The sequence below is a fragment of the Corvus brachyrhynchos genome, unplaced genomic scaffold (genome assembly GCF_000691975.1).
Source record: "Corvus brachyrhynchos isolate BGI_N302 unplaced genomic scaffold, ASM69197v1 scaffold26, whole genome shotgun sequence".
Classification (NCBI taxonomy): domain Eukaryota; kingdom Metazoa; phylum Chordata; class Aves; order Passeriformes; family Corvidae; genus Corvus; species Corvus brachyrhynchos.
In genome coordinates, this window is record NW_008239324.1 from 4,184,256 (window position 1) to 4,211,286 (window position 27,031).

At 51.0% G+C, this 27,031-nt stretch overlaps 2 protein-coding genes across 2 annotated transcripts in view; both read left to right on the plus strand.

Moving 5' to 3' along the window:
- Positions 1-16,120, plus strand: part of CNGB1 (cyclic nucleotide gated channel beta 1) — a 29,898-nt gene extending 13,778 nt beyond the window's left edge. Inside the window, exons 18-34 of the mRNA XM_017740791.1 lie at positions 1,422-1,554; positions 4,127-4,222; positions 4,624-4,781; positions 4,939-5,112; positions 5,799-6,007; positions 6,855-6,905; positions 7,213-7,299; positions 7,656-7,720; positions 8,151-8,273; positions 9,337-9,478; positions 9,705-9,864; positions 10,476-10,573; positions 10,663-10,746; positions 11,113-11,231; positions 11,830-11,976; positions 12,393-12,588; positions 13,870-16,120. Coding sequence (XP_017596280.1) covers positions 1,422-1,554; positions 4,127-4,222; positions 4,624-4,781; positions 4,939-5,112; positions 5,799-6,007; positions 6,855-6,905; positions 7,213-7,299; positions 7,656-7,720; positions 8,151-8,273; positions 9,337-9,478; positions 9,705-9,864; positions 10,476-10,573; positions 10,663-10,746; positions 11,113-11,231; positions 11,830-11,976; positions 12,393-12,588; positions 13,870-14,082 — 2,255 coding nt within the window. The 3' untranslated portion in view covers positions 14,083-16,120. The remainder of the gene's footprint in view (positions 1-1,421; positions 1,555-4,126; positions 4,223-4,623; positions 4,782-4,938; positions 5,113-5,798; positions 6,008-6,854; positions 6,906-7,212; positions 7,300-7,655; positions 7,721-8,150; positions 8,274-9,336; positions 9,479-9,704; positions 9,865-10,475; positions 10,574-10,662; positions 10,747-11,112; positions 11,232-11,829; positions 11,977-12,392; positions 12,589-13,869) is intronic.
- A 10,628-nt stretch (positions 16,121-26,748) lies between these two features.
- Positions 26,749-27,031, plus strand: part of LOC108448313 — an 11,055-nt gene continuing 10,772 nt past the window's right edge. The window contains exons 1-2 of the mRNA XM_017740792.1: positions 26,749-26,807; positions 26,888-27,000. Coding sequence (XP_017596281.1) covers positions 26,749-26,807; positions 26,888-27,000 — 172 coding nt within the window. The remainder of the gene's footprint in view (positions 26,808-26,887; positions 27,001-27,031) is intronic.

Below are 27,031 nucleotides of genomic sequence, written 5' to 3' on the forward strand. Positions count from 1 at the left end.
CAGCTACCGAGCCACCGCTGCCGCCTGCACCCCCGTCCTTGTCGCCAGCAAGCCAAAGGCTGGACTTGTCAACCCCAATTTTTGCACTGAGGAGCAATCCCCACTAGGTATTAGAAGTGTTGGCTTGGACGATGGCCTTGCGTAATTAGAGGGGTGCAGGGGAGGATTCCTGGAGTTGCTTTTTTTGTTGCTTTCTGGGGGGAAAGAATTTAAAAAATAAAAGCATGCTTCATGTTGCAGCACAGAGGCTGGGGAACAAAATTCACGTGTTTTTCTGCTTCTGCCTCATCACTATGTGCCTTTTTAGCTAAGCCTAGAGGGTGTTTGCAAATGCTGTGTGTTTAGAGCTGCTCAGAAAAGCTCTCCTGAAGGACCTGCAGGCAGGGGGTGCAATATCACTGCACACAGTTTTCTCTCCAGCATTTGTGCAACCTGCTCATACTAAGAGGAGAGAAAGGTGGAGGTTTGCTGTTCACGGCTTTCTGCCTTTTCTGCAGCTTTGCTTCGCTTTGTTTTTAACCAGCAAGCCAAATTCTGCTGCTTTTCCTTACATGCAACAGGATTTTAACTTTGTAACCCAAACAGGCCTTTTCCGAGGGATTTAATCAAGTCACACTCTGATCCACTAGTTCCACATCAGTGTGAAGCAGGAGGGTGTGCATGGGGACTTTCAGATGTGTGAAGACCTCCCACGGAAGAAATCCTGCAGGAATTAATTGTATTTTGTTAAATAACTAGGAAAAGAGATCACACTTCACAGCTGAGCAACTGTGGGGTCTGGCCAAGGTAACCCCCAGTGCTATTTCTGCTTTGGACAACTGGCATCTTTCTTTGCCCACTATAAACATCCAACCTTCCTGCTTCTAACCTCGCTTGTGGCAGGAAGCAGTTATTACCTCTGCAAAAGAAAGAAGCCATAAATGCTTATTTAAATAGTGCCTTATTCTGCATGAAAAGCAAACACTGTGTGATTCAGAGCTGTCACGATCCATATGTTTACAGTCAGAAGAACCAGGAGAATTTCTACGCCCTAGGACCAGGTTTGCTCCTGGAAATCCTGGATTCCTGCATAGCACCTGCAGCTGGGAATCCTAATCTCCACTGTTTTCCAAACCACGGGAACCCAACACTCAGATGGAGTAGCTGCAATCACTGCAAGCTGGGCAAGCAGAAGGGGAGCAGATGGCAGTTCTTAGAGTGTTAAAAACTGGGCAAAAAAAAAGATAAAGAAGTGCTCCAAATGCTTAGGAGAAAGGAGTGCTAGGCAAGAAGGGAACAGAGGGAGAAGGAGAGGCCACCCAACACGCTGCAGGGCCTGGGGGCAGCTCTGTGGCAGTGATGGGGTCTGGGGAGCCATCCTGGCTGCAGGCAGGGCCCTGCACCCCCCTCACCTGCCATTATTGTCCTTCCCCACGGAGCAGGTAATTACCCCACCCTGGAGATCAAGGATGTGGACAGCCCAGGCCATGCTGTGGAGATCCATGCTTCCTCTTTACCAGTGCCCACCGCCAGTGCTCCCAACCTGCTGGCGGTGCCCGGCGCAGCATCCCCCAGGTATGGCTCTGCCCAGGTGCGGTCCCTGGCTCCCCCAAGGGTGCCAGGACAGGAAAACTGATACAACCATGTGGAGATACCCATTTCCAGCAGATTTGGACAGTGATGTGTGTGCAGCGGGTGTCACCCTGGTGCACAGCAGAGGAGATGGCGAAAGCTTTGCCTCTTGTTTGCATTTTTTATTTAAATGGTTACATTTTGTTTAAAGCTTTTGTGGGCTGTCCCTAGCCCTGTCTGCGTGTCCTCCTGGAGAGGGCTCAATCCCCAGGCCATGGTCAAAGCCCATTTGTCTCTTGTCCACGTGTCTGTGTTCCCAAATCCACAGCACAGGGGGTCCATGTGCTGGATATGAGCCTTCGTCATCATAATAAACAATTTTCTTCTTGTATTTTTGCTGCAAGGGTTTGTAGCATGTCCCCCCCGAGTTTGCGCTTTCAGAGGAGTGGTAGAAGCCCCATCCCTCAAAGTGTTCAAGGCCAGGTTGGATGAGGCTTGGAGCTACCTGGTCTAGTTGGAAGGTGTCCCTGCCCATACCAGGGAGCTGGACTAAATGGTCTTTTAAGGTCCCTTCCAACCCAGATCATTCAGTGATTCCATGCTTAGAGAGAGGGAGGATTAAAACTGAGCTTTAAAATTTAGGCCAGAGAAAGCTGATGGATCTTCTTCTGTTGTGGCATTAGGATTTTTTGAGGCTCACTCTTGCAGAGGGTTAAAAATGAAAACTGAAGTGGAGGTTTTTTCTGTGCTGTAAACCAGGTGCTATAGTCATTCTCACTTAATAGTTTGGATCTTTTAGTAAACAAGCTCCTGGAGGAGCAAATAAAATGGCAAAAATGTCCACAATCCAGTCTGTTGAACAGCTGTTTAAACTGGGACAGCAGAGCCCAAGGCTTCATGTGAAATACCTGCAGGGAAAATACTGACAGCATTAAACATATTTCAGCTACACATGTGAGCATATAAACCTTTCTGCTGGGTCTCATGGGAGTGTCTCAAAGCAACACTGGAGGTCCTTTGGTAGAGCTGGGTATTTTTAAAAGCAAGGAACTCCTATTCTCCTACATGAAGAGCTAAAACTTAATTATTGTGAACCAGAAGGAAAATGCTCATCTCCTGCTGGTGTTTCCAGGGGAAGAGGACATAACTCTGCATTGAGCAGTCACTCAGTTATCCCTAAATCCCTTCTGCTGGCCACAGTCTTGAGTTATTTCTTACGTGAGTCTGTGAAGGATTTAAGTTAAAACGGTTTAGACAGAGTCATAAAAGACTCATCACAAATGAGCCACACATCTAATTGGAGCCTGGAAACAAGCTCCTGCAGATAAATACCAGGATACTCTGGCTGATGCCATATGGGCAGGGACCCTATGCATCCCACAAGTCCTAGTGCCTGTGGCCTCTGGCTGCAGCATTCCAAGGGCACCAAAACCAGAGCAATGTTTAGGCTGTGACGGGGCCTTTCATCCCAGCTGGCTGCTCAGGGGAGGGTGTGTGTGGGCTGCTGCTGCACAGTCCCCTTTACAGAGAAAGGTGCTGTCAGTGCAGGCTTCTGGGCTTGCTCAGGGATGAGGACAGGCCAGCAGGGCAGTGTGGTGCCCTGAGGGGACAGAGGCAGGGGAAGGGCAGCTGGAACTGGTGAGAGGCAATGGATGTTGTCCTAACAACAATATGGACCTTGGCATGACTATTTCTCCAAACTGATGGTTTGGGGAACCCCTCCATCCACATTTGAGAGCACTTTAAAAGGAGGTCTGTGGTTTTCCTCCACCCCTTCACTGGGCACTTGGGAAGTGAAGGTTCACCTGCTCCACCTCCCAGCAGGACACACCTGAGAGCCAGCAAGGTTGAAGGTGCTGGGTTCACAGCATGTGGCTTTCTTTGGGAGATTTGTGATGGCAGGATGACCTTCCTCAGCATCCTGCTTTGCTCCTGCTCCACACACAGCACTAAGACATTTTGTGCCATGGCCAGGGGAGTCAGCGGCTGTGGTGGCAGGAGATCATTCCTTCATTACAATTAAAATTCTGGGCTTGGCTGCAGGTTTGCAAACCAGTCCAGATTTTTGCTGGGACTGCTATCTGCATATTCAGTTTCCCTTCTGACACCTTGCTTGCTCACATGAAAGGAAGTCATCTGAGAAACCCATCTGTGCCCAGCTGTGTTAGGACACAACTTCTAGGTATCGCTGGCACTGCACTTTCCTTGCCTGCCTCTTGAAGTGCAGTGATGTGATCCTATGGCACTGGGGGCAAGCACAGGGTGATGCCTGCCCTCTGTGCATTTTGCCAGGTATCCAAATTGGGTTGCAAAATGAGCCAGGTGGCTTCATGTCCATGGAGCCAAGGGCTTGTTGGTGCTCAGGGAGAAACACGGCTTTAGCAGGAAAGTAGCAGCAGAGGTTCACTCCCATTTACTCCAGGCAACGTCAAAAATTAGGGGAAACTGACCCTACTAGGAGAAGGGGGAATGGAAAACAGATGACACCTGGGAGGAGGAGGAGGAAGAGGAGGGAGAGGAACCAGCTGAGAGTGGGAGAGAAGCCCATCCTCTCTTGCTGTGTTTGTGTCTGCAGGAGGAAGCGACTGCTCCCAGAGGATGGTCTGGACGAGGGGCTGGGGAGCCAGTCCCCCACCCGAGTGCTGGGCTGGGATGAGGAGCAGAGGAAAAGGTGTGTAATGGGACCCAGGGGCTCTGGGTCAGCCAGGGGTTCACATCCCAGGGCTTGGGTGGAAATAGCAAAGATCCTACAGTGCTGGGAAACCAAAGGGAGAGGGAGCCGTGCTCTTTGTGTTCTTCTCACTACACAATACCCAAATAAATACAGGTAAATCCTAATTCAGGTGTTGTAGGTTAAAGAATGGATCATGACTGGGTCATGGTTTAAGGCCAGGTTGGATGGGGCTTGGAGCAACCTGGTCTAAAGGAAGGTGTCCCTGCCTGTGGCAAGGGGTTGGAATGAGATCAGCTTTAAGGTCCCTTCTAACCCAAACCATTCCAGGATTCTATGATCCCATGGACCTGCCCTGGGGCTTTCCTACCTTCATGAAATGCCCGCTGGTCTCCCCACAGCCTGCCCGAGCACATCGGCTCGGCCACGAGCCTGAGCAGTGCCATCATCAACACCCGGCTCCAGGAGCTGGTGAGGCTCTTCAAAGAGAGGACCGAGAAGGTGAAGGAGAAGCTGATCGACCCTGATGTCAGTTCGGACGATGAGAGCCCTGTGGCATGTGAGTTCAGGTGGGGCTGGGAGTGTTCCCCTGGTGGGTCCCCACGCAGGCTGTGTTTTCTGGGAGGTAGCTGCTTTATTAACGGCTTAAAGACCTTAAAACAAACTGCAGTAAGAAGATTTTCTGCCCTTTGAAATAACCCTATGTCCTTTCTCAGCTCCCACCAAGCCAGCACCTGCAGCAGCGGTGCCTGCCCCAGGAGGGGAGCCAGAGGACAAGCCTTTGGGGGATGACCACTACTGCGAGATGCTGTGCTGCACATTCAAGTCCCGGCCCTGGCTGGACCGCCTGAAAAGCTACCAGTTCCCCAGCAGCATCGACCCGCTCACCAGTGAGTGATGGAGCACGGCCTCGTGCCTGGGCTGGGGGTGAGCTGGTGGGACTGGGGGAGAGACAGGGAGGAGGGGAGAAGGTGTAAAGAGGGGAGGAGAACTAAGCAAGGCACAACTTAGTTTTCACTAAAGCCCAGAATTTTAAATTCCTCCATAAGGCACAGGCTTTCCTAAATACTTCCATCTGTGGGTGTCAGGAGCATGACCAGGCATTCTGCTTTCCCTGTGGTGTGGATACCCCCCCAAAAAAGTTAAAACCACAAAAGAAAAATCCACTGCCTTGTGGCCACCCCGCAGAAGCCCAGCTCTCTCCTTAGTCTTTCATATTCCTCAGTCCTTTGGAAGCCCCTGGGCTCAGGCAGCCAGCCACCAGTTCAGCACAGCTGGAGGGGAGAAAGCAAAACAGGGAAGTTGGTGTTGTGGGAGCAAAGCAAAAGCAAGTATAGCTGAATGAGCAAAGTTAGAAGAAGCTTTTTGATAAGGCATGGTGTACTCTGTGACCAGGGGTGTTCATCCTGTGCTAGAGCCCAGATCATCTGCAATTTAACACTGTCACCAAGAGACTTCCTGCAGGTTTTCCTGTTGTGCTGAGGGCAGATCAGGGGATGAAAACCCCTTTGTGTAAAGGATTCACACAGGGGAGGGATGCCTGCCCAGCTGATCTGGTGCTGTTCCCTGTGTGCAGATTTGATGTACGTGCTGTGGCTGTTCTTTGTTGTCATGGCCTGGAACTGGAACTGCTGGTTGATCCCTGTCCGCTGGGCTTTCCCCTACCAGACTCCAGCAAACATCCACTACTGGCTGCTGGTGGACTACCTCTGTGACCTCATTTATCTGCTGGACATCCTCGTCTTTCAGACCCGGCTGCAGTTCGTTCAGGGGGGAGACATCATCGTGAGTGGCAGGGCACTGCATGCCACCAGTGGCAGCCAGCTCTGGGGGCCTCCCACCCTCATCACCCCAAGTGACATGGGTGGTGCTGGTGTCTGAATCGAGCTCTCCAAGCCCTCCCACCATGGCCATAGCCATCAGGGCTCTCCACTCTCAGAAACCACAAGCATCTCTCCTGACATGGAGTGGATAAGCTGGCAGTCTTCTTGTCTGCCAAACGCACCATTTTTTCCTATGAAATCAATACCATCCTATCTAGAAACTGTGTGGTCTGTGGTAGCCCTGTTCCTGGGTAGGGATGCCTGCAGGGTGCTGCTCCATGGGGTGGTTCTGCCCGTGGTGAGGTGCTCATTGCCTGGCCCTGGCACAGCCATGAGCTGCCAACCTGGGGCATGGGCGTAACTCCGGGGTTAATTTTCAGGAGCATGCCAGGCAGGATGCATTAGCAATTGCAATCTGAACACATAGATCACATGCCTGAGATAAGGGAAGCCCTTGATTTCATTTCCATATTCAATTAAACTGTGAAAAATCACACCTTGAGGGTACAGCCTTCCCATGGCCATGGAGATGCTCAGACAGGGAGTTTCCCCTGCAAATGCTGATTTTTGTGGTGCTGGCACTGTGATGTGCTTTTTCTGGGATGCAAAATCAACACGGGATGTCCCAAGGTAGGATGGGAAGATGGCATACAGCCAGGTCTTCTCCACTTGCTCTGCTCCCCTTTCCAGGCACAAAGGGAGCATCTTCCCTGTTGTGGTGCAGAAACATGACCACGTTGGCCCTAGCTTTCCTTTCTCTAAGCAATAATCAATATTCCTCTCTCTCTCTCCTTCCTGTTCCCAACCAGACTGACAAAGAGGCCATGAAAAAAAACTACCTGCACTCACAACGCTTCAAGGTCTGTCATAATTTTCTTTATTCATCTGAATCTTTAATCTGCTCTGTGGGTTTCAAGAAACATGACCACGTTGGCCCTAGCTTTCCTTTCTCTAAGCAATAATCAATATTCCTCTCTCTCTCTCCTTCCTGTTCCCAACCAGACTGACAAAGAGGCCATGAAAAAAAACTACCTGCACTCACAACGCTTCAAGGTCTGTCATAATTTTCTTTATTCATCTGAATCTTTAATCTGCTCTGTGGGTTGCAGCCCCACCCCAGTGCTGCTGGCAGGTCCCCACAGCGGTTTCTCCCTGTGTGGATCTCAGATGGATGTGCTGTGCCTCCTGCCGCTGGATTTCTTCTACTTCAAAGTCGGTGTCAACCCCCTCCTGCGCTTTCCTCGCTGTCTGAAGGTGAGTCAGAGCTTACAAAGCCAGGCAGAACAGCAGCTGCAGCGGACGTGGAGGAGTCCTGTGCTGGCTGGGGTGAGCCATGGCTGGTTAGACTCATTGATGATGACAAGAGGATTATAAAATGGAGGGAAGTTTTGTCCCAAAGGCTTTGCAAGGCTGTTGGTCAAACACTTCATTTCAATCCGGAACCACTCACGTTTACCTAGAAGGGCACTTATAGATGGAGACAAATCTGTCTGTGGCAGTCCATGCTGCAGGCAGGCTGCAGGAGGGAAATGGAGGGGCAGAGGGTTTTTATGGGGAGGTGACTCTCCCAATGGGGAACCGGGAACATGCAATTCTCCTTCTCCTCCCAGTACATGGCCTTCTTTGAGTTCAACAACCGTCTGGAGGCCATCCTGACCAAGGCATACATCTACAGGTGAGGGGCATGGCAGGAAAGAGGGAGCATGGAATTGCTGTTTGCCACTGGGGAGGAAGGTTCACTTCGTTCTGCACTTGTTCAGGGTCCCTGATTTATTTCCCTGCTGTGCCTGGGCTGGGTGACATGGACATTGGCTGATGCAGTGGGACATGGGGTCCAAAAGCCTGTATGGGTAGGATCACCTCTCTCCAACCCACGGGGACAGGGGTGCTGGCAGTGAAGAGGAGCCCATCAGCAGATAAACCACTTTTTCTGGCACTTCTGGGGCTGCAGGAGGCAGCAGCAGGGTTGGGGTGCTCTGTGATTCCTGCATTGGCAGAACCTGTATGGTCATCACTCCAAGGCTCCTGCTGATACCAGGGGGGACCTGGCATCCTTCTCCAGCACACATCATCTCCCTTCCTGCTCTCTCCTGGTTTTCCCGCAGAGTGATTCGGACCACTGCCTACTTACTGTACAGCCTGCACGTCAACTCCTGCCTCTACTACTGGGCCTCAGCCTACGAAGGACTGGGCTCCACCACCTGGGTCTATGATGGGGAAGGAAACAGGTACAAGCCAGGGCTGGGGGTCTCACATAGCACAGCCTGCTGCAATGAGCTGGAGCAGTAAGGGAGGTATTGGGATGCAGCTGGATTCATAAAACCCCTGATGCAAAGGGTTGGGAATGCCAGGAGAAGGGAGAATGGCAAGGACGGGAGGGATGGGATGTGCTGTAATACACAGTGCTGCAAGATGAAGAGGCTGCAGCTGGGCACAAGTGGAAAGCAGTGGCAGGTTGAAGGAGCTGAAGAGGTGAGGTCCTGGTGCTGGGAAGCAAAGGAATGCTCCCTGGCCAAGCAGGATTGAAGTATGAACCCTGCTTCTGTCTGTGTTGAGCTGCTGCCAGGTTGGGATGGAGGAGTGATGCTGTGTGTCCTTGTACCCTGTGTCAGGCCCCTCTGACCAGCCCAGTGCCCTCATTCCCAGGCTGTGGGATGGGGACAGTGGCCAGCCCTTGCCCTCAGCATGGCAATATACGTGTTAAATGTCCACTGTGCTGTCAGTGATGGATGCCACAGGCAGAGTGCTTCGCTCACAAGATGAATGCCCACACCTCTGTCAGTGTTGCTACTTCTTCTTTATTCTGTATGATATACAAATCTGTGTCTGTCTCCAGGTGTAAAGAAAACACCCAAGGGAATGCCCAGGACCAGGGAATCAGGAATTCACTTGGCATCTCCTAAATCCCATGCCAACAATTTGCTTACAAACACGTTTTTTTCCCCTGATGATTTCTAAAAGTGTAAATGTTGCTGAAAATGTGTTGCTGGTTTATGGCAGTGGAGCTGTAAGAAGCAGAAAACAGGAGTAACCAGAGCAGCTGAGCCTCCCATATGGAGGTTCCTGGAGGGACCATAGGTCCCCCTGCTCCTGTAGCATCTCCAGAAGCACCTGCAGGTGTGGTGGGGAGTCTGAAGCCCTTCAGTTTTTCCCTTTGTCACCCATAATTACTCTCAGCAGGCTCTGGTTTGCCACAGCCAGAGGCCATGAGCTCAGTGCTGAGGGGTGAAACAGAAATGCCTTCAGAGCTGCCTCCCCTTCTCCGCTTCTCTTCTCCTCTTCTCCTCCCAGCTACATCCGCTGTTACTACTGGGCAGTCAAAACCCTCATCACCATCGGGGGCCTGCCAGACCCCAAGACACTGTTTGAGATCGTCTTCCAGCTGCTGAACTACTTCACAGGCGTCTTTGCTTTCTCTGTCATGATAGGGCAGGTGAGTGGGCATCGTGGGGGGTTCCCAGCCTCGAGTGGGGATGGTTCTGGTGGGGCTGATCCACAGGTTTGCATCTCCACGTTTGTTTTCCCCATGGGAGGACTGCCCAGCATTGGTGCAAGACAAAAAGGATTTGGTAGATGCTGTTAGGGCTTGGCTTACATGCTTAACCTGCTGATGGATAAGTGAGAGCAACTAAAAGTTCTCTTCCACCTCTTCCATTCAGATGAGAGACGTGGTCGGCGCCGCTACTGCAGGGCAGACTTACTATCGGAGCTGCATGGACAGCACCATTAAATACATGAACTTCTACAAGATCCCCAAAAGTGTTCAGAACCGGGTGAAGACGTGGTATGAGTACACGTGGCACTCTCAAGGCATGCTAGGTGAGATCCAGCCACTCCGAGGGTCAGTGATGTATCTCGCGTTTTACTGTGGTTGCTTTGCAGAGCTGAAATGTTTCTAGCTACAGTTTGGGGATGGAGGGTGGCTTATTTTACTCTTCAGCATAGGGGCTTGTTTGCCCACCTATAGGGTTCACAGGCTGCCACTGGGTCACAGCACTTTGGTGATTTGGCATCACTCACAGCACACTGAGTCCAGTGTCCCACATGCCCTGGAGAGAGGACAGTGACTGTCAGTCACTGGCCAGAGTGTGTCCAGCAGCAAAGCCACCAGCTCACCCTACCACTAAGTTATCAGGCGGGACCAGAACCTCTGTGCCCACCCTCCTGGACAAGAAGAATGCTGACCTGGGCTCAGTGGTCTGTTTCTGAGTGCCATCAGGGCAGGGATAATGCAAAGGGTGGTTTTCCATCACACTTCAGACATTTAGACCTGCAGGCTGCTGGGTGGGCAGAGGCTGGAGGAGACCCTTCTGTGCAAGCTGGCTCCTGCCCTCTGCCACCAGAACGTGGGCTGCTTTCCCACTGCCACATGGATCCCACACTCTTGGATCAAGTGTTGGAAGCAGCCACTTTTCTGCTTTGTCTCACAGATGAGTCAGAGCTGCTGGTGCAGCTGCCAGACAAGATGAGGCTGGACATCGCCATCGACGTGAACTACAACATCGTGAGCAAAGTGGCCCTTTTCCAGGTACCCTCTGGAGCACAGGCCCTGGCTGACACAGCCTGCCACACCAGCACAGACTAATGCTGGCATGTTTTGGCTCTGTTTGGGCTCAGGGTTGTGACAGACAGATGATCTTTGACATGCTGAAGCGGCTCAGATCAGTGGTCTACCTGCCCAACGACTACGTGTGCAAGAAGGTAACAAGATGCCTGGAGTCCCGGCCAGGCTGTGCAGGGCACTAGGAAAGCCAGGCCTGGCCCATCACCCTGGTGAGCCACTTCACAGGGAAGGAATTTGGATCAAAAACATCCTCGGTTGCAGCTGGTCTTGTACAAAGACTGACCTCTTCTGCTGCAGCTCTGAACAGCAGGAGAGCAGGGGAAAACTTGCTGGAGTCTTTGGGATGCTTGGATGAGAATGCTCAGGAGTGAGCACCATCCAGACATTTTGGGAGCTCAGAGAGGGCAGTAGGATCACAGGGGTTTCCAGCAAGATGCTGCATAGGGCATGCCTAAGGCCTCCCTGTTTCTGGGCATCCCACCCAGCTTCCCTCTTCACTGCAGGGAGAAATAGGCCGCGAGATGTACATTATCCAGGCGGGACAAGTGCAGGTGCTGGGGGGACCCGATGGCAAATCCGTGCTGGTGACTCTGAAAGCTGGATCTGTCTTTGGAGAAATCAGGTGAGTGAAGCATTTTCAGGGAGCCACAGAAATGCAGCTCGTGGGCTCTGGGTGAGGAGGGTGGCAAGTGGAAGGATCAGCAGCACCCCAATTAATCTTCGTGACTGAGAGCCATGAACACTGGGCAGCAGCTGGTACACAAATTACAGCTTTCCTGCTGTTCTTGTCATCATGTTGTCTTCTTCCTGGGGAGCTGGTGATGGTAAACAAAGAAATAGGGATGGAGGAATGGGAAAATTGGTAAGAAAAGGTGCTCCACAAATACAGTCTCCCAGTCATTAATCCACCCATTTCATGGGCATGGAAAGCCCTGAACCAGTTGGCAACACAGCAATACTGCAGCCTCCTCACAGCCCAGAAGACATCAGACTGGTGTAAAACACAATATTTAACCCTTCAAACTTGCAAATAATTTTTTATATAGTGCTCCACGAAAAGTTTCCCTTTATCATTCTTTAAAAATTGTGCACGGTAAATTCCATCGGGAGTGAAAATTAAACTCTGAGTCCCCTGAAAAGAGAGATGGAGACATATAAAGGAGATTTGACCTTCTGAGCCTGTGAACAGAGGTGTTGATGTCTTGCATTGTCTCTCCCAGCTTGCTGGCAGCAGGAGGGGGAAATCGCCGGACAGCGAACGTCGTGGCCCACGGCTTCGCCAACCTTTTTATTTTGGAGAAGAAGGACTTGAACGAGATTTTGGTGCATTACCCGGAGTCTCAGAAGCTGCTGCGTAAGAAGGCCAAGTGCGTGCTGGGCTGCTGCTTTCTAAGCTGTGGGGGTTTAAAAACAGCAGAGCCTGGGCTTCGCAGTCTCAGCGGAGTTTTTTGTGTGCGGGAAGCCCTGGGAAAGCTCCGGGCTGGAGCCGCTGTCCCTCGGCAGAGGGCACCCGGCCCTCGCCGCTGGGCTGGGCAGGCTCCGGCTGCGAACCTTCGCCTCTAAGAGTGGGTGGGGCTGGGGAAGGAGCGTGGCCAAAGTGCCTGCGTTTAAAATTCCATGAAAAGATTCGGTTTAGTTTTTAGCATTGCTTAGATTTGTTGTTCTGTCCTCTCTGAGACATAAAAAGATCCTTGTCCTTTTACCGCTTGGTTTCTCTGCATTATAAAATCCAGCTAATAGAATGCACCCGGACTGACATCACCTGTCCCTTTCCGTGCTGTAGGAAAATGCTGAAAAACAACAACAAACCCAAAGATGAGAAGGGAGACCCCGGAGATCCACTGATCATCCTCCCAAAAGCTGACACCCCAAAGCTCTTCAAGGCTGCCCTGGCTGCCACGGGGAGGATGAGGGGCAAAGGGCCCCTGGAGCGGCTCCAGTGGAGGCTGAAGGAGCTGAAGGCGATGCAGGAGGCACAGGTCAGCATGGGGAGCGTGGCAATTTGGCTTTGCTTCCTTCGATGCCAAGTCTGCTGTCCCCCACCAGCTCTGGAGTGGTTAAGGTGCCTTAAAAGGGTGAGCTCAGGACATTGGGGTCTGTCAAAGCGTGGGCAGACAGGAAGGGGTGAGCCAACACCTTGTACAGGCCCTTGGAGGAATGCCAGTGTCCCACAGGAGTTTGTTTTGCTATACAAAAGGGAAATACATTCTATTTTTGCCTACCTGTGCTAAACCTGAGTCTAATTTGTAGCTGGGCTATAGCCACAGACGAATTAATGTCTCTTCCATCCTGCAGAGCCCCTCATAATTAATCGTTGTACTGGCAGGACGAGGGCAATGCTGGCACCTGCAGCCCAGTCAATATTTCAAAGCTTTCCCCATGTGGTTGGGGCAGAGGTCTCCACAGCAGGCAACACCATCCTATTAGCTCTGCATGAACCCCCTTGCTTTTTGTCACAAACAGCTGAAAAAAACGGCCCTGTGTGGTTTTTTCCCATTTTTTTCCCAACTGTCTCCACTAAACTTGTAAAGAAAATTCTGTCTCAGTGCAGACCTTGTTGTTACTCTTCTCAGCATGGAACCATGCACACTTATCACATCTGGATGTGTGGAGGGAGGGAAAAGAGGAGCTCGTAGGGAGTGTGGTGGCCTTGGGGCTGGGTAAACACCAGGCTGATGCCAAGCATAGCTGCATTTCTGCAGTCCTTCAGAGGCATGAGAGGCTTCAAATGGTGTTTAACATTAATTCATAACCAGTTAGCAGCAGTGAACAGTGGCACTGAGGGCTCTGAATGAGTGAAAACAAGCCTACTTGCTGAAGGGTGCATGTATTGGGAACTAATCCCTCTAATGGGTGAGCAGGACCCTGCTAACATCCCTCTCCATGGCACATCCGTGGGGCAGGCTTCTAAGGCTCCTGGCTAAAGGAGGACAGGGCAGTCTGGGACTGCTCTCTCACAACAGCACTTCTGCCATGTTTGGCCAAGATCAGCCCCTCCAGAAGCTTCAGGAGCAAAATGAGAGTCAGTGCAGGAGGAGTGAGAAAGCTCTGCTGTGCTCCTCTCTCTGTGTTTCTCAAGACATGCAGGATATAATCCAGCTGCCCCTCTTGCAGGGAGCATTTCTGGCAGCAAGCTGACATCCCAATGCAGAGATCCTGTGGTAGAAGCACAGAACACCTGCCTGGCTTTGCCATGTTAGGGGTAGTAGGCAAGGATCTGCTAAAGTTGCTTTTGTCTCTTTTTTTACTTTTTACTGCAGGGTTCCAGCGTCACCCCAACCCCACCAAAATCACCTGTGCACCAGAGATCGCCTGTCACATCCCACAAAGCACAAACCCGCCTGGGAGAAGAAATATCTTCAGAATCTCCTGATCATTCAGTCACCATTCGGGTGATTTCCACGGCAGAAGAAGATGAGGAAATCCTTGCTGCTGAGATTTCAGAGAAAGATGAAAAAAAAGAAGAGAAATGAAACAGCAGCAGGTCCCAGGGCAGGCATGGGAGTCAGGCAAACGCCTGGGGTAGCAGATTTTTGTTGTTAATGATTTCCATGCAGTGTCTGTAGGCTTTGCTATGTGCTGTGGGTAGGATCCGCTTCTCTTTTCTGCCCAGACCCTCAATCACTGCTGATAAAACCCTCTGCCATGTGACCCAGAACCATATAGGGTTCCTATGCCCTGCAGAGCTATTGAGCACCTTTATGAATTTCCCACTAAATCTCAGGCCATCCCTCTTGCTCTGAAATCCAGCCTTGTGGAGGGAGAGCTATGGAAAAATTGCTTTTTATGGCTCTGGATGGTTAATGAGTGTTCAGACAAAGCAAGAAGAGTTATTCACCTCTGACAGCTGAGTCACCGCTTGGCTAGAAACAACCAAGGGAGAAAAAACAACAAGGTTTCTCTGTTGGGCTCAAGGTTGACAGCAGCAGTGGAGAGTGATTCATCCGAAAAGGATGTGGACTATGCTCACAGGCCAAGCATGGAGCAAATCAAGCTGTCATGAGAAGGCCAAGCTCTGTCCCTGAGTACACAGGCTGCAAGATGCTTGAGGGTTCCTGGGTGGTGCCAAGGCCACCTTGGCTTTGCCACTGGGAGGAATTCTTGCCAGCTGTCCACCCTGGGAAGGTGGTGGACACTCCATTACTGGGGGCCGTTATGGAGAGGTTTGATGAGCATCTTTCAAGGATAGAGAAGCACAATCCTGGATGAGATGTTCCTGGAGCTCCTTTCCAGCCTTGGGATTTTTCTGTGCCGCCACTGCTGGGAGGGATAAACAGAGAGCAGGAAGGGAGAAGCTGAGTTGGTTCCCAGCTGGGAGGGGAAAGAGAAGTGCAGTAAGTGCTCTCCTCTCCCAGAAAGTGTTTCAGAGTCAGCTCAGAGCCTGTAACGTGCCAACAAGTGTGCACAAGCATGCAGGTGCTCCCCTGCACTCATTGCTGGACCTCAGTGACATCCACATTTCCAGCAGCAAATTTCCAGCCCTTCAGTCACTTGACAGGCTCTTGGCCACACCTCCCATGCAGAGAGAAGTCACTCTGGTGTTGCTCATCACTGAAGTCATGAAGTCACTCTCGCAGCCGTGCTTGGGACTGGGTGCTGGAGGGAAAGGCAAACGTCTGGTCAGCAGCCAGCACCCAGCTGATGGCTCAAGGTGTCCCATCTTCTTCCAGCACCACCAGGTCCTTCCTCATCTTCCTCAAACCCAGCACCAAGCAGAGCTAGCTGCTGGTGAGCTGAGAGGTGGTGAGAACCAGTGGGTGAGGCACTTTGTGGCTGTCCAAGGCACCACAGCACCACTGGCTCCATCAAGAGGAGTCACTTTCTGTCCTGTGGAGGAAAAGTTGGGGCAGGTTTTGCTGCAGGGAGCAGCCCCGTCACCACGGCCAGAGGACTTCCCCAGTGTTCAGCAAACGCTGTGAGCAGTGCTGCAGGTTCCACAGGTCTGGCTGTGACACAGCCAGGCTCTTCGTGAATGGTGGCAGCGCTGGCGTCACCCCCTGGGTGATCCCTCTCTCATCAGCAGCCCGGGGCTGACCTTCACCTCCTTTGGGATCTTCTTTTGTTGCTTTTTCCCCCCTCTCTCTCTCAAAATAGACGAGTTTCTGTGGCAGAAAAAGACATAATAGGTGTTAGCATTAATTAGCAACGTCTTGCTTTCTTTTAAACAAATTAAATGAACTCCACTATACTGCAGGAGGGTCTGAAGGCAACACATTGCAGGGGAGAGCCTGCACTCACCCAAACCTCCCTGAATATTTCTCATCCTCAGTCATTTGCAAGTGGTTTTCCTGCTGGGTAGAAGATTTTAGTGGGGAGTGCAAAGTATTTTTTTTTTTTTACTCTTTAAATATTTATATAATCAAACCAGGAAACGTGCAAAAATCAAACCGGGGCTCTGATTAGCTGCTATGATTTAATATTGTTTAGAAAAAGTGTTTAAATAAATAGTAGGCTGTAATTGCTTTCATAATTCACTGTATCTACAGTAAACACCATGTAGATTACCATTCATTTGCTGTGGATTTATTTCAAAATTCCAGCTGTTCTTCAACTTTTTCCTCACTCATGCACTGACATGAAGATCTTCACATGCAGTTCACAGATTTCCCAATAAATAATTGAGAGGCTCAGAGGTCACATAATACAGGTAGTAGAATTGTAATTTGCTTTTAATCACCAATAGGAGGGGAAAAAACTTTCTTAAATAGCAAAATTGCTTGAAGATCTTAGTTTTCAACATGCAGCATGAGATGGTGATGGATACACAACTGGTAATTCTGGAACCAAGGGGGGATCTGAAATTACCCTTCTCTGTGATCTGTTTATGGCTTTAGTTCTTTGGAGAGATTATTCTCCAGGTAATAATTAAGGTCAAGGTAGGGCTAGGCTTACAGGCTGAGCTGGGGAGTTGAGCTCAGGTCTGTTTGCTCTGCAGGACTATTTAGAGATGACAGAAGACAGAGACTTTAGTGCCTCTTGTTTTGGGGGTTGCCATAGGTTGGCTTTCTTCTGTTGAACTTTTAAATTCCACTCATTTTCCAGTTTTGCTGTATTTGCAATGGGCCTCCTTCACGCTGGTTGCAATAAATACCTTGCAGAGGGCACTCATCACTTAGTGTTTCTTCCACTGCCCTTGGAACATTCCTGAGGGATTTGGTAACACTCCATGTACCTTTACTGAATTTCTTATTAGCTTTTGCTCGTTCCACTTGATGTCCGTAAGTCTTGGGTCTATCTGATATGAGATCCTCTCATAACATTACTGGAGTACTTGGGGGATCTTGATGGGCAGCTGCTTATTGCCATAGAAACCAGGTCTTCCTGCAGTGATATTTCAGCAGTTGCTGCTTTTTAGTGAAAGAAGTGGAACAGAGAAGTGCTGGAGGAAGAAGCAGAGCTTGTTGTTGGAGCTGTAGGAATGTGGTAGGTTTTGCCTCACTGTCACCAGTAGCATCTTTACTGGAGGCTTTATATATACTGTTTATATTTATATTTTTTTATATATAACTTTTTTTTATGGTGGGGGTGTATTCATATTCCCTGTGGCCTGTGTCTTTCAGATAACTGATACTGATTCAATGATCTTTATGAAGTTAGAGAAGACAAATGTCTCCCATTAGAAAAATCAGTGGACAGAAGGAATAGGATAACCCGCCAGAGACATCTGACAGTGAAGGAAGTTGTTTTCCTCTGGACAGAAACAGGGCAGATAGCTTCTCTGTATTTATAGCCAGAGAAATCTTTTTAAAAGATTACTTGCAGTTGCAGGTTAATCACTGATAAGGTTGTAATGAAAGTAAAAGCAAATAAGCAGGTTTGGGGATTAGACTCAGGTCCAGAAAGAAATTGCAGCATAAATGGAAAGCCCAGTTAAATGGTGTTTAATTGGAAAGCTTGAAATAAAATTAAGCACTTCAGCCTTGAAACCTGCAGACCTTAACCAGCAGGACACGCTCCTAGTTCTGGGAAGAGTCTGTAACCCACTTTTTCTGTCTATATATATTTTTTCTTTCGTGTAGCTCTGCTTTGAGTGACACTTGCATATAAATCTCTCTGAATCCCTTTTGCCTTCTGCTAAAATTGAGCTAATACAAGTCTGGTTTTCTCTGTTCTGAGCACACAGCTCATTTTAAGTGCAGTAATGGTTCCACTGGAGTTAACACCCTGAAAAAATGCCAGACCACCGTTTGGGAAGGGGCCGTACAGAGGTTCACAAACCTATGGATGCCCACAACTGCTTATTAGCAGCAGCTTAGGCTGAGCTCAGACTCCATGATGATTTCCTTTCTCATTCTTTCCTCATTTACCTGTTCTGGTTTTGGGATGAAACTTGCCCTCTTTGGTTCATGCCCTGGGGTGAATGTCTAAGGGAGATCTGTGCAATACCAGCGAGCTGGGTTTGAGTCATCTGAAGAATTGAAGCCTAGGAACCTATGTTCTTTCATGCAGTTTCCCCCGCTTTTAGAAGTCACTTGATGCACGAGAAGAGCTGTAAGTCGAACCCTTAAAGCCTCAAAACTGTTTTCTTGGGTAAATTGGAAGGAATTTGAGAAGAAATGTAAACAAGAGGAGAAGTGAGATAAATCAGGTTGTGGGGGTGCCAGGGGGCACCCCTGCCAGCTCTGGGCTGTGACATCCTGGGGACAACCAGCATGGCCCAAATTGCTTCACACTTTTGTTTTGTTTGCTTCACACATCATGTTTGCAGATGCTCATTTTGCAAACCTGAGCTCACTGGGATGGCCACTGCTCCATTCCCAAGTTTCTCTGCCAGAAGTGGTGGGGAGGGCTGGCTCTGCCTCCCACAGTGGGACCGCTGCTGTGGGGCTGTGTGAGCATCCAGGGTGTCCTGGAGCCTCCCATGTGTCTCCCCATGGATGATCCCAGCGTGAGCATCACGTGGATGGTCCGAAATTGCTCCATGGGGAGCATCACATGAGCTGCCCCATGATGCTCTGCCTCAGCAATACCCAGAGGAATGAAGACCAGCCAGACCAGTTACTCACTCTAGATAAGAGGCTCTTTTGTGCTGCAGAAATACCAATATCACGTGCAAATCCCTCCGCTGCCATGGTTACGGGCCACCGCCAGAGCCGGCGAGGCGAGAGGGGGCTGTGGCATTGACAGGGCTTCTGCTCTTCCCTTCACAGGGGGAAACTCCATAAAACCTGCCCTCTGCCCCAAAAAGGAGGGGAGGTGGCTGCAGGGAGCCCTATCCACACCTGGCATCGCCATGCTCAGAGCTTGTTGCCGACAGGGGCCCTGCTCTGCCACTGGGCATTGGGCTCTGGGTTTTATAAATTCCTCACTAATAGCCCGAGATATTACTAAAAAAAAAAGAGAAAATGGTGCTGCGGCTTGGGTGGGCAGAGATCAGCTATGCCCCATTTCCTGTTTTTCTGGCATTAGGAACAGCTTGACCTCTTGGCACTCTTGCTTTTTGCACTAATGCTCTTCTCATTAAAGTGCTTTCCTGAACACTAATTAGGGCGGTTTTCCTTTTGTAAATTAGCCTGATACGATCTGTGTGTCTTGGCAGACACCCTTAGAGCAGGAACCCAGGGCTTTGCGTTTGATCGCTGTTTATTTTGCAAATCTCCGCAGTTTCAATGTTCTTAACTGCCTTCTAGAAAATGCTGGCAGGTGGAGATTAATGGGAGGGAAATGGAGCTTTCCAGCTGGCCTGCCTTGAGAAACAGGAGAGTTTTTGGTGCTACAGGGGCCTTCCAGTTGCTGTGGGTTAATGGGGTGCTGTGGGCACCCCATTAACAGAAACTCCTTCCCATCCCATCTCAGCATCCTTGCGTGGTGTGCAATGGAGGAGCAGAGCTGCAAGGAGAGGCACTGCCTGAGCCAATCTTTTAACAGATGATAGAAAAAAGAAAATCAAATGAACACATTAATTTTCTGCAATTGAAGCACTTCTTGTGACCATAGGAAATGCTCAGACCCAAGCAACCCCAAACCCATCTAAAACTGGATGTCTGTGGGCAGAGGGAAGTCCACCTGTCTGCCACTGCCCCTAAATCAGCAGTGTCAGCAATCTGCTGGGGACCAATGGTGCTCAGGACAGGACGGGCTTTAATCAGCTCTCACTTTCTTAATGCACTGGCAGATGGGAGTGGAGGGGACAGTGCTGTCTCCATCTCTGGCCAGGGATGGGACAGAGCCACAAGAGGTTTGCATAGGCTGAGAAATACGGTGGTGAAGGCAGCGCTGGTGCAGGCAGCCATCCTCTGCCTTGGCTTGCTGGGGAGGCTGGCAGCGAGTGGAGCATCCCTGGGGAGTCCTACCACCCTGTCTCTGCACCAGCACTGGGACCCTTCTGGGACCAGGCACCGTCAGGGACCGTCTTTACAGCATTTACTGGTCCATGATAAGGGAAGAAGAGAACTGCAGGGGGGCTTCACTCAGGGACCCCTGAGGCTGGGACAGAGTCGACAAAGCCCTTGGAAAAAAGGCAACGATTTTTCAGTGCTGGCGTGCCAGCCCTGGGGCACCACGTGTGGAAAAGCAGGGTGAAGGATCCCACCCCAGAGAGCTGCTGCCAGCATCGGCCAGCCTGCCTCACCCCCGGTGTCCGAGAGAGGCTTGAGGAGGGGTTCCCATGGACCATATCCAGAGCTCAGCACCCCTTCCTGGGCTGTGTTGAGCCATGCACACTCTGTGGGTGCTGGCAGGATTGTTGGTGCAGGGCTGGAGCAAGGGGAGCAACAGGAGGAGTGGGATGCAGGCTGCAGAGAGCATCCCTGCCCACCATGAGGAGTGTGAGCACCGCAGCCTCAAGGGCTGCTTCTGCAGACCCGTGGGCACCGTGAGGAGACTCGCCTGTGGAGGAGGATGCTTCCAGAAAAAGTGCCCAGGACCAGGGTTGGCCTGGATGGGTCCACAGGTGAGAGCAGTGGCAGGGGCTGGGGGCAAGCAGGGCATAGTCTGTGTCGAGCTCGAAGGTCGAGGATTAAAACCAGCAGAATGCCTTTGGATTGGAGTTGTTTTCATGAGACATTCCCGGATGTTTGCACACAGGCTCTGTGTTTATTTTGCTATTGTTTCCTTGGGGGTTAATTCAGCAGCACATTTTGTCTGATGGGCTGAAGGTGAAGATAACTGAATAGAGGTGCCTGAGCCCTGGAGTGCCCTGGCCATGCCTTGGCCCCACCTCGTATCATTTCCTTCTCCATCTCATCCTTATGGTTTCACCTGACACCTCTCTTGGATCTGCAAATAGATGTGAAAGCCCAGGAAGGTTTACATGAAGTTCCCAGCAAGCTGGCAGTTATTCCATGTCAGTCTGCTTAAACCCTGCCTGCGCTGCCAGCTTTTCCTTAATGTCTCCTTGTTTTTCCAGTTGTGAGTGATTGCTGAAGGGATCTCCTGGCAGAGAAGACTTGGGTTCACCCTTCACATCCCGTTGACCTCTAAGGCACATGCATGAAAATCTGGGTGTGGGTCTGCTCCTCTCCATAAAGAGAAATTAAGTCTGCTCACGCGGCGCCGGGCGCAGGCGGCAGAGCTGAAGTGTGTGGCTGTTTAATATTCATTGGGCGTAGATGTAAAACTTTTCTGTTCTAAAATAGTCTTGCACAGCACTGCGCTGCTCCTTTTTCCCTAAACCTTAGCAGGAGGCTGGAATTCAATGTTTCTTTTGCTTGTCTCCCCAACTTCCCCTAGCTCAGCCAGGAAGCAGAAGACCCTTACTGGGTATAAAGCCTGCTTTGAGGACAGATCCTGGCACTGTGTTTGCAGTTTGTAATTCTATAGTCTGCTGCAAGAGAATCTTTGAAGCATCAGCACAGGAACAAGAAATTTTGCTTTTGTTTTGAAACAGGATGAGTTTCTGTGGTAGTTGTGCATCTATTTTTGTGTTAACAGGAAAACGCAGTTTTTCCTGTAAAATTTTGGCAGGTAGATTCATGGATCTCTTTGGTGACTCACTCTTAACTGAGTGCAGTTTTCTTCACAATCTCAATTGCACCTTAGAATTAAAAAAAAAAAAGATAATTTGGTCCCAGTTGGGTCCATAATGATGAAATCACCATGAAATATGCTCCAGTATGTTAAACTAGAAAGACCTCAGCCTTTTTTCTTGGTGAGTGGGAAGCTGTGATAATATGGGGCGGGCTGGAATGCTCCAGCTCAGTGCAGATAGCAGTGGGGAAGAGATCACCCAGCAGTGCGTGGAGGCAGTGGGAGCATCCCCACAGTGCCAGGGAAATGGGGATTGGATGCAAATGGGCACCTGGGCACGGCTGGGCGCAGGCTGTGGTGAAGGATCTCTGCTGATGCCCCGCCGCTGTGGGGCTCTGAGCGGGGCGGTGTGAGCACTGGGATATCCATTACACACGGCGGGTGTCAGTGATCCACGGCAGGATAACGTTTCCATCCCCCTGGTGTCAAAGCTGCAGAGCAGCATTGGTCCAGCATCCCACACACACCAGCCCTGAGGCGTGGGGGGACAGGTGGAGCAGCTGGACCGTGCCTGCTGAGCATTCCTAGGGCACGTAGAGGTGACACGGAGTGAGCCAAGGGCCTGAGGGGCCAGCGTGCTGTACCCGTGCCAGGATGGACTCTCAGTGGGATTTTGCAGACAGCTGGATATCAAGCAGCCAAAGCCAGTAAGCAGGAAAGCTGCTTAATTCCATCGGTGAATATCCCACCTCATTTGCATATCCATCCCTTTGTTGGGTGCAGCTCTCGCAATGCAGCCAGGATGCAGCTGAGCCCATCACTCATCACGGTGTTTTCCTTCGCATGGGTGCATTTGCTTTATGACCACAGGGATATTTCCCTCTTCCCTGCAGAGGCTCTCACTGATTTACCTCTGCCCATGGCTAAATCAGCTGGATGCTATTAGTGAGCCCTGTATTCCTCCAGCCCCTGCCCCAGCATAGCACAGACACTTACCACAGCCCCAAAACTCTATTGCCTAAATTATTCAGAATTACTGCTTTTGCTTCGTTTCCTCTCCAAAGTCGAGCACACTTTGGAGGGCACTAAAAATAAATGGGTTTGCTGAGAACTGAATCTATTTCTTAAAGAGATGGCTCCCCTCCTTTCTGCCTGTGCAGAGGGAAGCCTGTCTTTGCACACCCTGTCACCAGTGTCATCCAGCCAGGGTAACAGGCTCAGTGGCACTGTGGGGGTTGGCTTCAAGGAGAAAATGAGCACCAGAAGTAGTAAAATTCTGAAAAGATCCCAATTGCCCACCTGCAGCTTCTATCTTCAGACACTTCTTTAGTTAAAAAGAACTGCAGAAAGCACCCAAGGTCCCAAGCAGAGGGTCCCAAGGATGCCCTGTAAGTATTAGCTGGGAGAGTGCTGGTGGGCTCCTTCCAGGCTAGGAGGTCCAGGATCTCCTCCTGGGATGCAGCCATCTTTCCGGTACAGCCAGAATTTTTATTTGCTGGACGAAAAGGCCTGGATGGAATTCACTTGGTGTCAAGCTGCCCCCTCTCTGGGTCCGCTCCAACCAGCACGGGCATCCCCCAGTCAGCAGGGAGGGTTTAGCCTCAGCCAGGACACCTCGTGCTTATTCTTAGCCTTGTTTCTAAGAAGTGCTTTATAAGCAGAAGCCTGTGTTGATTAATGCCATGAAACATTAATGACTTGGGAGGTGAGCTGCAGTCCTCCCACAGAGCAGCTCCCCAGTCCCCAGCAGCCAGAGAGGCACAAGATGAGCCCGGCGCTGTTTTGCTTAGGGGAGGCAGAGGCATTAAAGCCAAACCAGAGTTGTACCTGAAGCCAGCTGAAAAATATGACAAAGATAAAAGGTAGGTAAAAGGGAGAAGGAGGCTGAGGTTTGCTTAGATGGTGTGCACTGAAGTCTGAAATAAGAAATTTGGAAGGGTGGAAGAGACCCACTCAATGGCTGCTACATCTCACATGGGACTGCCCTGGCTGCCTGCACAGCAGAGGTTTTGTCTACCTGAATGCAGCAGGTTGAAAAAGGTGTTGTTTTTGCCATTTGCTTGATATAGAGGAGATTTGCACGGGGGACACAGGCAGAGCTGAGCCAGGCATGCAGCAGCTCCCAGCCAGAGCAGCCAGAACCTCGGCTGTGGACTGGCTCTGGGCTGCCCTGGGCTGCCCAAACCCAGCCTAACTGTTTCGAGGGGCTTGGCCAAGGTGCTGAGCTGCAGAAACACCACCAGCAGCTGAAGCAGCATCCCCGTGTGTTGGATTTTGGCAGGCGTCCTTGAAACACCCCTGCCCAGCTCCTGCTCTCCACCCAGTTCCACACAACTCTATCTCAAGGATCAGAGCCTCAGGGTTGAATTAATGCAGCTAGGGAACTTTAAAATGAGTATTAAATTTCTCAGGAGCATGTTAAGACTTAATTAAAACTCCTGTCGTATGAAATGGCAATGTAGGAATGTAGGAATGCAGGGGGCTCGTTCCTGCTTTGCAAAAGTATTTCATGTAGGCTTGGCAAACCATGCCTCAGCAAAGCTGAGAAATCCCCTCACCTCCTCAAGGAGGAGCAAAATTAGAATAATGAGCTGGTTTATAATTAATTGTGCTCTGGGGACACGTTCTCACGCTGTCTGGTACTTCTGGTGGGAATTTTCTACAGGGAGCATCCCAACATACAATAGGTTTCCGGTATCAGGTGTGCTCCCGCCTGCATTCCTAGACCAGGTTATCAGGTTGCTCGAAGGGAGAGTAGGAGGAGTTACATTTTTTCTGGCATTTGGGGAATTTTTTAGCTGTCTTACAGATGTAGGTTAAATATTTGCTTAGGGCAGAACAAACACCCAATACAAAGGGCCCCACTCGGTGATGTGTTTCGATCACTGGAGCTTCCCTTCATCCAAGTAAAAGGCGAATTAACCTGCCTGACTTCACAGCACTACAGCAGCGATGCTTTTCAGCTACGGCACAGGCTAAAAGCAGAGCTAAACCCGTGCCAGGGTCACTGTCTCCTGGCAGTGTGCCCCGTGGCGGGCTGGTGCTGTCCACGCGGGGCAGATGTTTTAGCACTGATGGTCATCGACGTATCGAGCCTTCCCGCTACCTGCTGGGCGCTGGCAGGAGGTGCTGCTGGCGGCGAGCCCCGCTCCTCGCTGCTGTTCCTCTGCCTGCCTGCAAAGCGGCATTTCTAAAAATACCTCCAGCGATGTCGTCAGCCGGTGCTCGCTCAGGTCACGGAGACATGACAGACAAGAAAAGGAGGATGGGAGCATCGCTGGGGGACCAGGCTGGGATTATCCCAGCCAGCGGAGGTGAATCCCTGCAGAGAGGGGGTACGAGCAGGGTACCTGCTGCCCGCACAGGCTGCCATGTGTCCCCACTGCCCGCAGGCCCCCCAGACTGTCCCGCAGCAAGTAGGCATCCCCTGGGATCCACAGTGCTCCCTTGAGCCAAACAGCATTGCAGTGCAGGGAAAGGGAGCTGGCACCTGGCCAGCTGCGTGCATCCAGGGTAACCCCACTTCTGGAACCCTGGAGAGCCTGTTCCTGGTGTGCTGGGGCTGCCAGAGAGCCACGCTGTCCTTGCCAAAAACAGGCCAGCAGCTGGGAGGGGTGGGTTTTGTAATGCTCACAGGTGACTATTTGAATAGGGCTGTTGGCACAGAATCCTTCCTGCTTCTCAGATTTTGATCCATGCTTATTCATTGAGTTATTCTTCTAAACTGGAGAATTCACGCATGTGCCTGCTTAATGTGGACTTACTTGATGTAATTGATACAACTTATGTGCTTTGCATAATTGCAATACCATTAAAAACCTGAAGCATTCAAAAGCCAGGAAATTACTTACCAGTTAAAGTAATTTACATAAACATTTATTTTACTCTTTACAGCTCATAAATGAAGTCAGCGATGATATGGCTTTACAGTTGCTATCGGAAAGGGGAAAGTAACTTTATGTATGTCAATATTATCCCCAAGCCAGCCTCAGGAGCTGCACAGATAATGGGGTACTGATGCAAATTAGACACTGCTTAGGGCCTCTGTGGGTAAATGTATGTACATATGGATGTCTGTCTATAGGCACACACGCCTATATCTATCCATGCCAGGATCCATGCTGGGAATGCCAATAAACCTCCGATGAAGGGAAGGGGAGGCTGGGAGGGTTTCACTGGCTGCAGGGGAATGGCAGATGCAGTGCAGGGCTGGAGAGTGCTGCCAGGCCAGGATGGCATTGGCTTCTCAGGGGCAAGTTTCTGTGCCATGGGGACATGGAGGTGACCCTTCACAGACCCCTTGCTGTGGGGTGGCTAGAGCAGCTTGTCCTCCCACATCAGTGACTCTCTATTACCCCTCACCCATGTGGCTGGCTCATGACAGAGGATGGAGCAGTGTTTCCTGGGGAGTCTCTGAGAATGTCCAAGAGGGACATGCCAGGATGAAAGGACAAGGCTGAATCCTGCTCCTAACCTGGCCAGGAGTGAGCAAAAGGCTGGGACTGAGTGCAGCAAAATCAGAGGTGGTCTGAGGTCTGAGGGGAGCACATTGCAGGGCTGGCATCAAACCCTTCTTTCCAAAGGGACAGCCACTCCTGCATCCCCAAACCCACGTGGGACACAGGTCAGCCTGCCATCAGGCATGCGGATGTGAGCCATCAGCACAGGGCACCCGCTGCCACCACCAAGGATGCCAAGTTCAGCTTTGTTATGGGAAATATCCGGTACTGCCAGTTCATTACCATGAACAAGTCATGAGTGACTTGTGTCACCCAAACCAGCCATTACCGTGAGGGTTGTGTGTGCAATACAGGGAGGCAGATACAAATCACACCCTAAAAAGATGTATATATTATATCTAAAGCAGGATTTTCTGTTGCCTTTCTGACAGCAGGGCCTTTGTAGTGGTCTTGGCATATCAGGCTGTTTTCTCCACACCTCTGGGTTAGAAACAGGTTGTTTTCCATGTGAAATCTGTGTCCCTGGGCCCGGTGAGCCCGGGGTGCCAATTGGCATTGCTGCCAGCAGATGCACCAGTGTTTGGGAGCAGCGGGGATGTGGCAGAGTGTGAGGAGGGCATAGTTTGGGTAGACAGGTCCTCGGTGTGTGGGTCATCAGCACCACTGTCCCCGTGGTCCCCCAGGGTCACCATGATGAGTGATGCCAGGAGGGGTGCACATGTGGGATGGTTACACTGGAACTCCCTGAAGAGCACCGGGGTTGGGGTGGGAATGACAGAGACACACCGGGAGTACCCGGGACACACCGGGAGCCCCCAGGGCTATGCCAAGTGAGGGTCAGGAGAGCGCGGTGGGGGCGGCCCGCCCTGGGAAGGGCACGGGCAACACCGGGGCACCCCTGTGCTCCCAGGGCTCTGGCCAGAGGGGCCAGGGGTGTCCCGGGGACGCCCCTGGAGCTTTCCACAGTCGGCCCGGTGCCGCCCCTCCGGAGCCCCGTGCCCCTGGAGCCGCCGCCGCTGCCCGGTGCGGGGAGGGGGGCCCCGCCTCCGCCGCC